This window comes from Typopeltis vanoorti, chromosome 7 (assembly GCF_054136105.1).
Source record: "Typopeltis vanoorti isolate ZY-2024b chromosome 7, IOZ_Tvanoo_1.0, whole genome shotgun sequence".
In the NCBI taxonomy this organism is placed as follows: Eukaryota; Metazoa; Arthropoda; class Arachnida; order Uropygi; family Thelyphonidae; genus Typopeltis; species Typopeltis vanoorti.
In genome coordinates this window covers 30939999-30956636 of record NC_143555.1, presented here as the reverse complement: position 1 = coordinate 30956636, position 16638 = coordinate 30939999, and the positions used below count along the sequence as shown (strand labels likewise).

General features: G+C 34.5%; 1 protein-coding gene across 2 annotated transcripts in view; it reads right to left on the bottom strand.

The window, feature by feature from the left end:
• The window catches only part of LOC150104557 (alcohol dehydrogenase class-3-like), a 31671-nt gene extending 18948 nt beyond the window's left edge, over positions 1-12723 (bottom strand). Inside the window, exons 1-5 of one of the 2 annotated variants that reach the window (XM_090395773.1) lie at positions 12483-12723; positions 6654-6715; positions 4856-4957; positions 4131-4269; positions 881-968 (exon numbers count right to left, since the gene is read on the bottom strand). In XM_090395773.1, coding sequence (XP_090251899.1) covers positions 881-968; positions 4131-4269; positions 4856-4957; positions 6654-6674 — 350 coding nt within the window. In that variant the 5' untranslated portion in view covers positions 6675-6715; positions 12483-12723. Of the gene's footprint in view, positions 1-880; positions 969-4130; positions 4270-4855; positions 4958-6653; positions 6716-11351; positions 11431-12482 lie in introns of those variants that run through there. The other variant, XM_090395774.1, reaches the window with a different exon arrangement.
• Positions 12724-16638: the final 3915 nt, after the last annotated feature.

Genomic DNA, 16638 nt, shown 5'->3' with positions numbered 1-16638 from the left:
CGTACCAACAGAAGATTTTGCGAAGTATCTGGTGAAATATTAGGTATTGTTCCTAGCGAGTTTCTTCTAGTGAAGCGAGTTCATGACGTATTGTCCCTTTGATAACATAAAACTTCTTACGAGGCGCGAGTGACAGGGAAACAAGATCTATCAGTAATCCCAGGTCACAGAACCTCGGTGTCAAATATCTCGTTCATACGACACATCAGGTTGCAGACCATTGTCGAGTAACGAATCAGACTTTCCCAGCCCTTCATTTGTAGTTGCGAGTAATGGTTTAGTAACGTTTATAAGCTGTATTTACTCATTTACGCAATATATGACATATATATTGCGTAAATGACATAAATGAAGCATTTATTTACGTCAGATACGCAAGCTAAAAAAATTAGAATAATTTTCGGAAACGAAAAAAGTTATTCCGAATTGCTTAGCTTAAGTGAACACGCCCCCCAGTTAGGTTATTAATCTACACCATTAAAAGTTCTACAATTTCGGCAATAAGTTTGTCACGTTTAAGGATTACTATAGTATTAACTAATGTAGTACTTTTCACTTAACGTTATCTTCGTAACAACTGTTGTTACAGTAAATTTAGCCTGCGGCTTTCCACTTAGAAATTATACCAAAAACAGAAGAAAAAAGTATACTTTCAGCTCATCTAATTCTTTCTGAATTATAACAAAGTAGTTGAATAAATCTGCTACTCAAGTTTAATTCTTAATGGATGAATTTAGCAAGTGTCATATGCAGTCTTTTTACACGATGGGCATACTGTAGTTAAGCGATTTTTATTTCAAACGATCCTCATCAAATGGGAAGCACACAATGGTAGAAATACATTTAAAATTAAGTAGTTTAACAAAAACTATATTCTTACCAGAAATGCTTGCACATGTTAGTGTTCTGATTCAGACAGAGATCGCATTCTCCACAGCACGGCGTCGAAAGAGGAAGCACGTGATCACCTGAAAACGATTGAACAAGTTTCATTAGACTACATAATACAGTTAATATGCTGATATTTACCCATTAATAATATGTAAAATAAACCGTATATAAAAGAGTACTTGACAAACTACACAAAACGTTCACATGCCTATCAGTATACCGCACAATCGTCCCAACTAATCTCCAAACACCCAAACCACTAGTCAATGTCCTCTAAGCCAGCGCTTCCCAAACTGTGGGCCGCGGCCCCCTTGGGGGCCGTTAAATAATGAAAACAAATTTAAAATGTTTTAAGACTAAGTATTCATTGTCAATTGTGTATGTAAGATGCCAAAAATGTAATATTTGCATTTGATTTTTTCGATATTCGCTGTGTATGTTTTGTATTGAATATAAATACAATAAATATTATAATAATATATGTCTGTATTACGATTTTTTTTCGATGGGGCCATTGAAATATTTTAATTTTTCCAAGGGGGCCTTTTACATCCATAGGTTTGGGAAGCACTGTTCTAAGCAATTCAGAACATAATCTACTGCAGATCTTTTCCTCCATAGAGCAATACATACACAACCATTCTTATTTATCCAAGTGTTTGATGACATAAGAAATTCAAATGGGATGATTTTCGCAATTTTTACGCCTCATTTCCTTGGTTGCATTCTTTCTAGTCAGGACAAAACATATGCGCCGAGCGTATCACAGAAATAATTCTTATCGGTATGGAAACATTTATTCCTCATTCCACTCGAATTCCATCTCTTATTGAAGCCTTGGTTCTCGTAAAGTGTGCAAAGACTGGACAAAGAATAATCGAGAGTACCCTAGCAGGTTGTCATCTAAAAACTATCTTCCTTTGTTGCTTATACCAAAACCCAGAGGAATAGCTGCAAATAGATTATAAACCCATCGAAAAATGAGCTAAGCAGACACCTTTTGTTACAAATAGCAGCGACACTGTTGGTCTCCAGCTACAGCAGTCATTTCTGTCCAACAAAAAAGCTTCCCTCACCATTATATCTAAATATTATATGGCATCACCCGCAGAAGAAGACGACTTCCTGGCTTCCTACTTCTCTCCAACTCTGCACAGAAGACTGTAGCGAATATTCTCCAACTATTCCGAACACTCATCACTCAATGAGTTCTCTTTACCCTCTTTTGGATCTTTCGCTACAGAGTGATCAGAAATATTATCTCTAAATTGGATACCAAAAATAGTTTCTTGGTCCGGATGGCAATTCTCTGATGGTTCTGAATCTTTGCACTCTGGCGTTGAGTCCTAATCCTCTCCTATGTTGAGTCCTAATCCTCTCCTATGTTGTATATAATGGATTGTATACTATGCTCTCTTCTTTCGCTAGTATACAATCCATTCCGTAGAAGGGTAACAAATCTTTATCTTTAAACTACATCCAATTTCTCTCATTTTTTTTTCAAATTAATGAAAAGATCCATCAACAAGCACCGTTACGTGATAAATCAGCACCAGAGATAGAGAATAGAACTGATGCCCGCCTCTCGTTATCATTGGTATTCAATACTAATAAAAATTATTCCAACTGGTGCTCCTAAGGATATCATGTTGGTTGAGGGCATCGCTCTCCCAACGAACGCTATCATACGGCGCCTCCATCAACCCTCAACTCCTGTAACCTAGAAGACAACACAACTAATGAATGACCACCAGTATTCGGATTCGTCGCTGCGTATCAACAAGGGATCTGTTTATTTATTTAGCCATTTCTAGTCAAATGCCGTGGAAGAGTTTGGAATTTTGGTTGCTCTCGATATCTTCATGGCTATTGACCTGGTGGTACACAAACGCACTGAGTAAACTGTCATTATTTCTCTGTTTCCGAAATCCCCCAATTTGGTTACCAGCTTTCTAACTGGAGAAATACTTCGTGGGATGGTTCTTTATCTTCTAACTGCAATTAATTCTGAGATCACACAAGGCTCCGCTCTTTCGCATATCCTCTTCCTTCTGTATATCAATCTATTCCAGCTGATTGCAATATCAATACAATACATAGCATCGCTAATAACAACACTCCTTTTCATTTAATAAACCTTGGGCTGCACAAATCACCGCGACATTCAGGACCTTAATCTCTACTACTCTCAATTCCAATATTCCCAAAATATTCAGCAAATGGGTTTAGATAACCTTGTCGGTTTCGATGCTAACAAAACATAATACTGTCTTATTTTCTATACGGAAAAAAGGAATCTTTTTTTTTTTCAGTCTTAATTTTGATATCAACTAAATTTCTTTTAAGAGATTTTTCTTTTTGAGATTACTGTAACCTCAAATCTTTCGTTGCTCAAACATGGTACAAATAATGCCTCCTTTTTCATCCAAAAAATTAGGTTCTTTCTCTCGAGACTTCACCTCCAAACAGCTAATACAAAACACAAATCCGTCCACCATTGAATATTGCTTTCGGCATCCAGTGTCCCTAAAAATACTGGATTCTGTAGAGCAGTTAGATTAATTAATGACCCTTCAGTCACTAATACAGTTCACTATTACTTTTATGGCTATCGTTCTCCAGAATTCGCATCAATAATTTGCCCACTCTGAAAATGTGCAAGCGCGTGTTTGCAACTAATTAACACCCATTCCCTCTGCTGCTGCCCTTTGGATCAGGCTCTTTCCCCCACCTGTATGTTTTCCAAGGTGCAAAATTCACAGCTCTTCAAGTTAAATGTGAACAAGTTCCTCAATGTCCATTCACGATACCACTGGTTGACCAACCTCTCGTGGATGGGTTCTCCATATATATATATATATTTTTTTTTTCTCGTCTTCTGAAACGACTGATTTCATGCTTAATGCTTTCAGGTTTGCAAAGTAACAGCTCAGTGTCCGTTGCTCTTCCGGTAATTTTTTGCCCCTCCAGAACAGGTATTACTTTGTAATAAACTCATAACGGCAACAATCTAAGTTTAAAATTCGATTATATGGTGAGTTATACGTTGTATTTCAGATTATTAAAATCGCAGATTTGGAAAATTGATTCATATTCATTTATATGAATGAAATTTGCGCATTTAAATCTAAAATCAGTTTTCAGTTCCAACAATTAATTCACAAAGCAGTGGCAAATATGACAGATACCCTGTTAATGAAAAAATGGGGTGACCCTATTATGTCTTGGCGGTAACTCACCAGGCTTCAAGGAAGTGACCCCTTCTCCTACACTTTCAACAATTCCAGCACCTTCGTGACCCAGCAGCACTGGATACTTGCATGATTCATATCCTTGCTGAAAGGATACATCGGTATGACACAGCCCTGCAGAAGCCATCTGAAAGAGAATTTAAAACGGTTGCAAAATTAATTTAGGCTATTTACATAACAGTCCATAGAAATAATTCAGTTAAACTAAAATAAAACAAGGAAAATTATTTCGCATTTCAAGCTTGATTTTTCAAGACCAAGCCAATTCAAACAAACTTGAATTCAAGAAGAAATGGGTAAATAGTAATAAAGTTCTGTCGATACCATTTTAGAAATATCACAGATGTGAAAAGCTGCACGTCATGTTTTCGTTCTTAATGTGGTAGTTTTATTATTTAACTCTTGGGGAACTGAATAAATTACAAAAAAAATCCTCTCTACTAAATAAATCCTTGTTAATATCCTCTAACTAGTACAATATTTCACCATCTCATTGGATTGTTTGAAACAATCTTTCTATAGATGTGCGATAATCGAATATAGAACCATGCAGTATTTAGGATTTTCGGCTTAAAATCTGAATTAGTTGGCAAAGAAAGTCGTCTGTGCCAACTACGTTAGGATCGAACTTAATATTTCAAAAAAAAAAAAAGACTACCACCATTTAAATCCAACTACATCTCTACTAATATTTACATCCACTGCGACTTTACCTTAATTCGAACTTCCTTGGCCTTTGGGACAGCGATTTCCACCTCTTCAATGGACATCGGGGTATTTGCTTCCCAGACAATAGCAGCACGACATGTAATAGGCTAAAATCAAACATCAGACGAAATGTATTAGTTATTTGAAAGACTCATACTACAGTAAATAACTTTAATAACAATGCAATTTTACAGATTTTTTTTTCTTGCATATAATAAAAAATTCTTCGATATTACATAGGCAGAAGAACAATAATATAACTTTGTCTACAACGATAAAGTGAAACAGAATTGAATCGTAGACATAAATTTAAGTTTAGTCGATAACTAAGGTTTAGCACTTTCTTCGAACAAATGCTCATGTTTACAACTACTGTTATGTACTAAATCGCTATTGTTGCAAAGATTACTGGGGCTAATGTAATTTATGTTGAGCCAATACAGATTTATGAGCTTTAATAATATTCGGGGAACCCACATAAGTTCCTTTGATTTAATTGTAAAACATATATACAGGCAAAATATTCAGAATTAATAAATTTTAACAATTCTATAATGTCCATTAGGAAATTTTATTACAAGAATTTCTGTCTTTCAGAATGGGGGTACAGTATTCAAAGCAGTGATTCCGTGTTTATCAGCTCTTGTGACAATAATGTTCTTGTTTTTAACCCGACTAAAGCTTTCAAGTTCTGAAGCAGGAATGCTCATTTCAGGTGACCATAACTAACGCTTTAAAAGCGGAGTTTATTCGCGGCATAACCAGAGGTGAAATGAGAAATCTTATGTAGAGAGTCTAAATAAGGAACTCGTTTTGGAGCAAGTCCCAGTTTGTCACCCGAACTAATTTACATATAACTGATTTAAAAAAAAAAAAATCAAACAGATAGTGCATGTCATCATAGATGTACTATTAATTTTAGAAATACTGTTAAATTACAAAGACTGTTATAGATAAATATTGTATAATAATGGAAACTATAAAAAAGTTGGAGAACAATAAAAATAGTACAAAATGAAAAGGATTAATGTGCTAGAGTTAGATGTCGGCTGTAATTTTGTTTATTTTATGTACATACTATTTTAATAACGTAGTACTCTGTAATTCTAAAGCAATAGACAAACTAGCACCGTTTGCTATTCATGCATCTGATTATCATATATTTTCTACTTTATGCGCATGACACTCACTACGTAAACGACCACAGATGCAACAACCATAGGGCGAGTTTTTTTTTTTTAGTTTACCAATTATTTGCTACGTGCATTATCAACAATGCTGTGTTTTATCAATTTAGCATATGATGGTAACTGAGAAATCAACAGAAGTATTTTGCTGTGTGCCGGTAATTTGGAAATAACCAGCATCGATTCTAGCAAACCAGATGCCAATCAAAGGCATTAAAGTGAGTATAAAACTCGCTTAGTGAAAACTTTGAGAAGTCGCATCATCAGGAGTGAATGGGATTGTAAATAGTAATGTAGCGTATGCTTTAAAGAATTGGTAAGTTAAGGTTTAAATTTTGATAATGAGATATTCATTTTAAAACACCCCTTTTTTCTTTATCATTTATAAAGAGCGCTCAACCTATGAATGTCAGGGTTTAGTGATTATTTTGACACTAAGAAATGTTTTTATAGTGAAGAAAATTCATACATTACAGGATGTGTGTTGTCGCATGATCCGTAGGCCTTCCATCTAGTTGCAAGTAAGTGTACTTGCAACGGAATTCAATATGCACGTTTTCGATTTTAAGCAATGTATATTGGAAAGAAGATTTTGATATATTATTAGCATTCTTACCTTTCCAGCAGTAGATGCCATTTCTATTTCACTTTCGAAATATCTACAACGAGATGCAGTATCTGAGACAAAGGAATATTAAAACACAGTTAAATTTCCAGTTACATCATAATATTTGAAGCATTTGATAAATCCATTAAAATTTATTTACATTTTTATGGATTTTTAAATATTTTACGATGGTCTTTGATAAAATATCAAAATTATGGAAAAAATAAAAAAAAATTAAACATGAAAAAAAAATTGTTTATTATCGATAAAATTATACAGTTTGGTATAATTCAAAATTACTTGAAAATAAAATCCATTCCTTCAATGATAATTAAAGGAATGGATTTATAATTTTTGCACATTACAATTAAATCCTTTAATTGTAATGTCCAAATGTTTAAAGAGACGGAGTAAACACGATAAGCACCACGAACACTCTACTACTGGCGCAAACTGCATATAAACAACAGTGGAACTGCACGACGGATAGTGGCGTATTACGCTAATAGCTCGTATCTCACTATGACGTGCATATGCTTGCGCGCGTAGCAAATACTAGCAATATGACACTGTGGTGAACACAGTGCTGCTAGCGTCCTTCGCCCTCCTAAGTGCTACAAGAATTTTTATTATTTTTTATACAAAATAAGGGAATTGTATAGGATTGTTGATGATAAAATTAAATATTACAAGCAAACATACATAAATTAATACATTTATATATCGAGAAAAATTGGGGTGCTACATTACAATTATATATATATATATATAATAAATAGAAAACTATAGTAGCTAACTAAAGTATAAACCACAAGAAATAAGGTTATACAAAATCAATGCTTTCCTCTGGACCATCGTAAAATATTTAAAGATATTGGCTACGAGAGTACTAAAGCATATTAACTGTTTCAGAAATATTTTCTTAAGTGTAATGTGGAAAAATCGTTTAGTAGTTTGTCTCCTTTCCCCCAATTCTCTTGCTCATAGATGGCAACTGATGTTATAGATCTTTCGACATTTCCTGTGTGAATGAGTAAAAAAAAAAAAAAAAAAGTACGGTAATTATCACTATACGCAATTCCTGAAATATTTTTAAAATATTCTTATAATTTCACTTGTTCATGGCGATGCCGCGGCAAAAGAAACTGCAAGAGAAGGATGCTAGTAGTGTTTATGAAAGAGCCAACGGGCATTGAGAAGGCCATATAATGCAATATCGACCTACGCAGTCAGAAGGATAAAAACAGATGTGAGTTACGTTAAGTAGAATCATTTAAAAAGAAGAAAATATAAAAGATAGAATAAAGCACAGGAAAAAAGTTTTCAAGTTGGCAATGAGAGCGAAATCAGATGAGAAGTTGAGCGAGCATGCTGAAGCGAGACTCAAAAAGTCCTTTTGCCATGTGACGAGTAAAAGGAAGAACTATTATGGGAGAATATCTCGAATGAATGAAGATTCATTCACTTAAACCACTTATTACTCTTTGCGAAAATGCATGATCAAGATAATGTAGTGATCGCTGTAACAAGAACGAACATGAGAATGATAGTGACCTGGAGGTATTTCCATATCTCATTGCCAATACGGCTGTGAGATATTAAAGCAATGTACAAGAGAATTTAGGGGCTACCTTTGATTAGGGCCCTTCAATTTAACCTTGTTCACTGATAAAGCTCCATGAGGGTGGTGGGAAACTAAAATAGTTCACTGCATAAGGATGGATCAAAACAGAGGAAATTATCCACATTTTAGTGTCATAGGACAGGTGGTTATAGTTTTGGAAAAGATGCGTTATATCATCTGCTAATAGTTTTGTGTGTGCTCGCAAATTTGCTTGTGTGAAAAAAACAGGTTTTCGCTAAAAAAATGTTTCTTTTTCAGTATGAGATTGCCTGACTCATCTTAGTGATTCACTGATTCTAAACTGCAACTACAAAACTCGGTTTGGTTTCTTTGGGGTATGCCATTTGTCCCAATAATGGCGCTACATGCAGCTTTGTACCAACCAAGGAATTCAAATCCGTTTGTCACTTCCTTAATTTGTGCTTTTGGTAAACATATCCTGGTCCTGTCTGATTTTGTTTTTGTATAAGATATTTCAAGCTACTGTTATCAGCGAGTCTACAATTAATTTATTTCTCAGCTTTTTATTTTTAAACTGTATTTGCTGTTGGCAACCCTACGTTCGATAACCGAATGCTTTCTCTCGCAAAGCTGTTTCTTTATATGGCACATTGCTTTTGTGAATAGGCACTTTACTTCTTAATATTTCTACTCTATTTTAAACTGTTCCCATTTGTTCTAAGCTTAGACTTGATTTCTTTACAATTACTTATAAAAACAGTTTTATCCTCTTCAGTATAAGATCCTGTTAAGGTTAATCCACATTAAACATCCTCTACATTCTAGCAGTTATGTCTCCATCATTACTTGCTTCGCTACTTCCAACTTTCCCTTCGTCATCATGTACCGTATAAATTAGATTGTCAAGTAAATAAACGAAAAAAGAAGCCTCCTAATTCTAACCTTCGACATAACTATCAGATTCGCGTTACTAGCTTGCATATATTCCTGCTCAGTTTTATTGTCATTTCAAACTGAAATCCAAGTGACACTGGCTGTTATACTAAATGAAACAAGAACTGATTGTTCTAATGTAAACAGTAATTATGTAAATAATATTTAAAAGTAATTCTGAATGGAAGTTGATATGATTTTTCACTGAGCATTTCTATAAATGATGGTATATATCAATTTGTTTTCAGAAGATTCAAAATTTCCCTGAGAGCTGATGACTATCACATTTGGCATGAGGATTGTCTTGGTTAGCACTACTTAAAAGTCATGAACTCAGCCCATATATTTGCCTTTATTAGTGCATTTAGGTTTCAGTGGCGGCTCGTACATAAGCACTACGACACTGCATCACCCCCAAGGAATAAATGAAAAAATTAAATTTTGTGTGTGTTTTAAATAATAACAATGCTTACAACATGCTACAGCGTATGTTTTGACATTGATTGAATAGTTAATAATTGGAAATTGTTCGATTAACGCTTTAGATTACGAAACAAATGCACTGCGATCTAACGCCGATATTCCTTTGGGCTTGTCATTGCTATTGATACGAAACTTTTATTATTGGCGTTTGTTCGTGGTAAGGATGAAATATTTTTAATAAAGCAATTTTTAAATATGTAAATTTATTTATTAATAAATTCCTTACTGATTAGGAAAAAAAAGTTTTTTTTTTTTTAAGAATCCTATAGTATTATCAATTTTAAAAGAAAGCAGACACGTAAACAACGTACTATTTATTAAGTTTACTGGCTTTTAATGTGTATGGCGCGTTTATCTAGTATTAGTTAATTAGGACTTCTTTAATGGAGACTACGCAGTTCTTGTGTTTTTACTTTTATGTGGTACTTCACCTCTTTCATTCAACCAGCATACAAAAATATAAAATTGGGAAGACAGGAGGTTTAATTTAAGAAATCTCGTTTGTCAATTTTGTGGACCACCACGATTAATCTACCCGAAAAACAATCAACAAGTTTCTACATAACCAGAAAAAATTGCGGAGGGACGACGCTGTTGAAGTTCCTACCATGCCTTATTTCCATTAAGTTCATCTAAAAATCGACAATCCATCTTTGAAAATAACCGGATATATTCCTGCCACTTTCCACAGTAGTAGGAGTTTACAATTTCTGAATATACAAGTGGATTGTGAGTGTTGCTGACGCAATCTCAGATGAAATGAACTTTCACACATCGAGATGATTGTAATCAACGTCTGGCATTGAGCTGAGCCACTTACTGACGTCCATCACTTTGAAATCGAGACGTTGAACCTGAGCATGCGTTATTTTTTTAGTATTTATTTATTTTTTATTTTTTGTGTACATACATATCCATGCTGAATTTTTGCCATTGAACACTTCGCATACTTTTTTTAATAAAAAAATGGTAACTCCCCACATTCGTGTTTCAGTTGCGCATGTGACAATAATGTTAATATGGGAGGTGAGAGAGCTATTTCTTTATGTTCGTAAGGTCATACGGGTCTCGTGGCATATGCCAGAGACCTACTATAGGTCTTAGCTCGAAGGGACTAAAGCACCAATAACCTATTCCTAATTCAGTCTAGTTCATCTTGCCACATTTAAGTCCCTGTTAATTTTACCTAATGGACGTATATTTGTTTGTAATTCTCTACTACCACTTCTGCGATTGTATTATCTGTCACTGACTAAAATAATGGTGTCGAAATCGTCACGATTTATTAGGTACCAATTTCAGAAACTGATCATCGGTATAGAAAGGATTAACCTGTTTTCTTTCCCATTCGGCACCTCACACACGGCACCGATATGCTTTAAGTTCTTGTACCTCTCGTGAGTGGGGAAAAAAAAAGTGGTTTGCGTACCACTTAATTATTCTCCATATTGTTTATACATACACACAGATGTGTGTGTGTGTGTGTGTGTGTGTGTGTGTGTGTATATATATATATATATATATATATATAATCAAGTTAACGAAAAGTAATGCCATTACGGACGATAAACTATCCACGTCTACAAATGTTGGCAGAAGCGCGTTTACATTAGAAACATCACTTAAGGTATTTGTTATTAATATATGACAATTGTGGTAACTAAATCCTAGCCATTAACATGAGTAAAATGGACGATCAGGCTTACCTTTTCGTGAAACTTTCCAAAGTGATTCCTTAGCCGAGATCGTTTGTGAACTTCCAAGCTGATAAATGCGAAAAGGAAAAGTTATCAGCGATAAATGTCGTACTTTGTACTAACACTTAAGTAAAGTTTTCCGAGAGAGAATTTTTAATTAAAACTAGAAGGGATCTTTCTTTAAAATGTCACATTCTGCTTGAAGTGGATGAAACAAATTAGGTGAAAGTTATCAATAGGATAGTTTGTTTAAAAAAAAGATGCTGCTAAAAGTTTCAGATATGTTAAGTAAGCAGGCACAGCGATACAATATCATTAAACCGGATTGTCAAATGTTCTTTCAGGAGGGGTCACATACTTCATGGAGTTTAACCTATAAAGTTCCGTAGGGAAGTATTGTCTTGCAGTTGAGAGATTCAGTTAATAAGCATAAACATTCACCTAACAGATTAGCACTAAATGAGTTCGATCATACCAGAGTGCTGAGACCTAATGTACACTGCCGCAATACATTAGGTAAGGCTTTGAACATTAGGTTTGAACTCTGTTAGTTCAAGTTCACTGTTAATTGCAGTTAATAATGAACTGTATTTTTTTAAAAACAATGTTCTGTCTATAAAAGAATTACAGTTAATTAATGCTTATTTACTTTTACCATCCAATATTATTGTGGTGTGAACTAATATTTCGTAAACGTATCCTTAAACTTACGTTAGAAAACATAAGGACAACTTTCATTAGAATTTATTATTCATGTTAATATCCAGGCAAATAGATGTCAGCATTTTCATTGTAATTTGTGAATCTTCTGAAATTTGCGGTGGAGACCTCTTTGCCTGAAGTAAATAATCCTGAGGGAGTATTATACCCCGTCGACAAGAATTCTGAGTGTGATACTTTCCTCATTATTATTTTCTCTATAATTTTCTACGTTTGATCAGAAACTGGCACGGATTCATACCCGAATTATGTTCTACCATGGACCCACGTAGAAAAATTATTACGATTAAATTGAACAGGATATTTTATAATCGTGTAATGATTAAGTAATTAAATTACCAAAACGAATATTTTCACTAAGCCAATCGTAACTACTTTCGAATATTTTAAACCCTTCAAGTAAAGTAACTGAAAGCTTACTTGAGTGAGGCCCGTGCAGGAGTCACGGCGTCCGATTGCTGTGCAGATCATTCAGGTCACATAAAATTTGATAGCTTGCATTTGATATTTAAATATCAAATATCATTTGCATAAGTTTGTTAGACATATTCTAAACGATTCTTCGAAACTATATATGCATCTTTTGGTCTATTAACTTTCTATAAACTAATGAGGCCACCAGCCGCCCTAAAATGCTGTAGCTAATTTACGCACTTTAAGGTCAACGCACCCTTTCACTTTTGTAATTCGTCGTGTCCTGTTTTCTTCCCTCTTCGTTCCCTCTGTTTCTCTTAGAATCGGACACTATTGGTGCGGCGGACTGCATATTCAGACCCCCCCCCCCCTATTAAGATCAAAGTTCTTTTTCCTTTCTGTATTCAGTCGTGTCGTTTACTTCGCTCTATCTCTAACTGAAATGTAATCTCGTTAAATTGTTTTTTCTGTAGCAGGATTTAAATTTTCTATTCGAGTGCATAAAATTAGGTTTTTATAGAACTATTCGATGCTCATGATTTCAAAAATAAATTTTTCTTTCACTCATTTATATACTTTTCGATTTAAATATTGGTGAAAGATGGCCTGTTTTTAAGAAGGTTCTAAACTAGACTAAAATAAGCTAGTATTTCTCTATTAAACTTCTTCCATACACGGTGAATCATTGCTAATTTGGTTGGCATTGGCTGACAAGATCGGGTGTAAATTCTCAGTGAGCAAATTGTGATGCATTAAAAGCACCTTCGAACCAAAATAAATATTGAGCATTAAGATTTGAACTGTGACAGAAAGTGGTCATGAAAATTCATAACGTTTAAGTTCTTTTCGATTTGAGATTGTTAATTCCTCTCTGCAACGAGAACACTGAATTTTTCACCTCCAACTCTTCCGGAATGGGGTGGTATCATAATAAAGCTTAGTCGTGATGTTTAAAATCCTACAACTACCCAGAAAAGTTACAGCACGTTTACACATATGTTATTTTTTATAAATTCACTACATGCTTTCGCTTATGTTAACGGGTTCTGAATTTCTTCAACTTTTCAATATATCAATGGCCAAGAGGTCTGCAATAACAAGCAGAAGACCACAACTCTGCTTAGTGGAAGACTGAAGTAGTAGAAAAAAAAGGTCCATGATTGGTCCCTTAAGCTGGTTTCTAAATTATCGTACCCTTGGGACACCCATAATAAAATACTAAATGAACGACAATTTACAATCTTTTGTAAGTGGTATTGACATCAAAAAAATTAAAAAAAGATTTAGAATTTGTATCAACAAAACGAAATAATTCCACTGATTTTTTGTTTTACAAATACAGATTGAATTATTTTAATTATTATATGGATTTTGTATTTAATTCATTCAGTTAATTTCATATGATCTTTGTATAGCCATCCTGGTTGGTCGAGTGGTCAGCATATTCGCTATCCAGCCAAAAGGCTGTGAGTTCAAATCCCGCCGTGGGCATGAATGTTTGTGATTGTCTGTGAAAATAACAGTGGTGGTGGTGGACATTAGATGGCGTTGGTGTAGATGATGTGGTTAGAGGATTGAGTGTTGAAGACGGAGAGTTGTAGAGCAAGCAGAGACGTCGTGAGGAATTTTGGCACCTATGGCCAGGAAAGAAAATTGCGCCGTTCTAAAAAAAAAAACTTTAAAAATCTCAATTTTTGCACCTATTGCCGGGGCCACGTTGGCCATAGCCTCACTACGCGCCTCTGAAAGCAAGCGACCTCCCTCAATGAGTCTGGGACTCCCTGGAGGTGTCAAATAATAATAATAAAGAAGCGGGGGGGGTGTAGACTCGGCTGTTAGAAACAGGGAGTTCAATGCGTACAATAATTAAATTCGACAGCACACTCCTGTACATAACGCACTGGTTTTCAATTTGTCTTTTTATACTTGACGCCAGCGCGTGTACTTGTGCTGATAACTGCATTTGACATCTCAATAAATCACGATGCTCTCCTCGTGCTGTCAAACTGGAAATGACCTTGCTGTGTATTATGCATCCGCCTAAAAATTTATGTTGCGCATTTTATGTAAATAACTATTCTGTAATCAATACTGGTAAATGATTGTTAACCCTACATTAATTTACTAATAGGTGATAATGCCGTAGCTCAATATGTTACAATCATTGGATATATTAATTCTAGGTATTCTACGCAGTTGTTTCGCTGATTTATCAAATATAGCCATCACTCAAAAGTCACTTAAGAGCGGGAAGTTTTATCGTCTAAACTGCAATCAATATGTGATTATGTTCTATAACTTTAAACAGATTCCAATACTTGCTAATTTTATTTTGAAATATATATTATATTCTGCCCATTTCTTCTATAGAACTGATGCTACTTCGATATTCCAGCTGAGAAAAATAAATAAAGCAGTACCAGTTTGAAATTAACAATAGCTAATTGGAGTCGGGGGCGCGCTGACCATATGTGCAATGTGTACAACGCACACAGGCGCCAGGATAGTAAAGGCGCCAAAGAGGAGGAAATACTTAAAAAAAAAAAAAAAAAACGTTTTTTAAAGTGATTTTTTTATTGGAGGGGGGGGGATAGGGGCACCAACTAAAGTTTTGCACACAGGCGCCGGACACTACTGGCGCGCCCTTGATTGGAGTGACCATTAGCAACACTGTAATTCGAAGTTTTATACGACCGTTTTCTTGAAAGAGTCATAAGAATGAATGAATATATATATATATATATATATAGTAACTCTCGTATAACGCGGTCTACAAATTATAGTAACCCTTTATCTTTTCATATATTTTTCACCCAGCAACTTAAAAGTCAAATTTTATCTTCGTTAAATTTCAGTCTTCCGGTATCGCGCATGTAGTTATAAGTAGCGAATTTATATTACGGGAAATACCCTTTAGCACGCATGTACGTCAATTGTTTATGTATAAAGTGTTTATTGTTGAAAATTGTCTTCGTTTTCTGCCAGGAAAGCACATTAAAAATCATAAGTATGTTAATCTCAAGCTGAGCACTTTATTTTCTGGTGAGTTACATACAATATGTAATGCTTTTTTATGTAAACATTTATTTTTATAGTAATGGCGACTTAGAGGGCTTTTGCAATATGGTTGTAAATGAAATTAGTGAATTGATTGATGGTGAAAAAGATTTAAGTTAGGAGGAACTGGTATACGATTAATAGATGACGTCGAACCAAATGGTGGGGAAAGTTCTGCCGAAGATTCTGATTGTGATGAATCCGTTAAAGAATTCAGTTTAAAGAAATTAGCAGAAGGATTGAACTTGGCAAGAAAGTTATTTTACGGATAATGATCCCTCAATGGAGCGCTCCGGAAAATTCACGAAGCAATTGGATATTTGTTTAGCTCCAGCTCCGTATTATGAACTTAATAAAACATTGCTTCATAGTGGTAAGCAAGATCTTATTACTGACTTCTTGATAACTAAACCAGCCGAAGTATGCAATGAGAATTATACAAATGATGTGCAAGATATTTCAAGTGAAGACGTCCTGCCACTCGTAAATAAAGAACAGTCACGAAATGTTCGTTTTGAAGACAGTGATGACGATTAAAATATGCACTTTATTTTATTTTGCTTAAAACATTTATGCATTATGTGCAATTTGTATTTTTGTAAGTTTATACTGTGTATTTTGTTTCATAGTTTATGTTTTCCTAACTTATATGAATTACCTGAATTAAATAAAAATATATTTTTGTTGGCTAACTTTCACTGATTATGTAAACACAAAAGAAATAAAAAAAAAAAGAGGAAAACTACATAATGAACTAAACAATTTGCCATAATAAGTTATAGTATAAAACTGATCGGATTTGTATTGACAACAAACAAGCAACTAAGGCAATTGGGTAGGAATAATTATAACTGTTAATTGCATTTTTTTTTCTTCCTTTTCAGCTGATTGTGTTTGGGGCGGGATGAGATGAGATGAGATGAGCTCACATTCACCTGAAAATGTCCAAGGTTCTTCGCATCTTTAGGTTGTTTATATTCCAATTTAATAGTTCTCGTGCCTAATGAATGACTACCTGATTACTATTTCCATGCTGTTATTTTGCCTAAAGATTTCGGCCGTCGAAAATTTTCCGTGATTCTCGTATTGATGAAACTCCAGAATA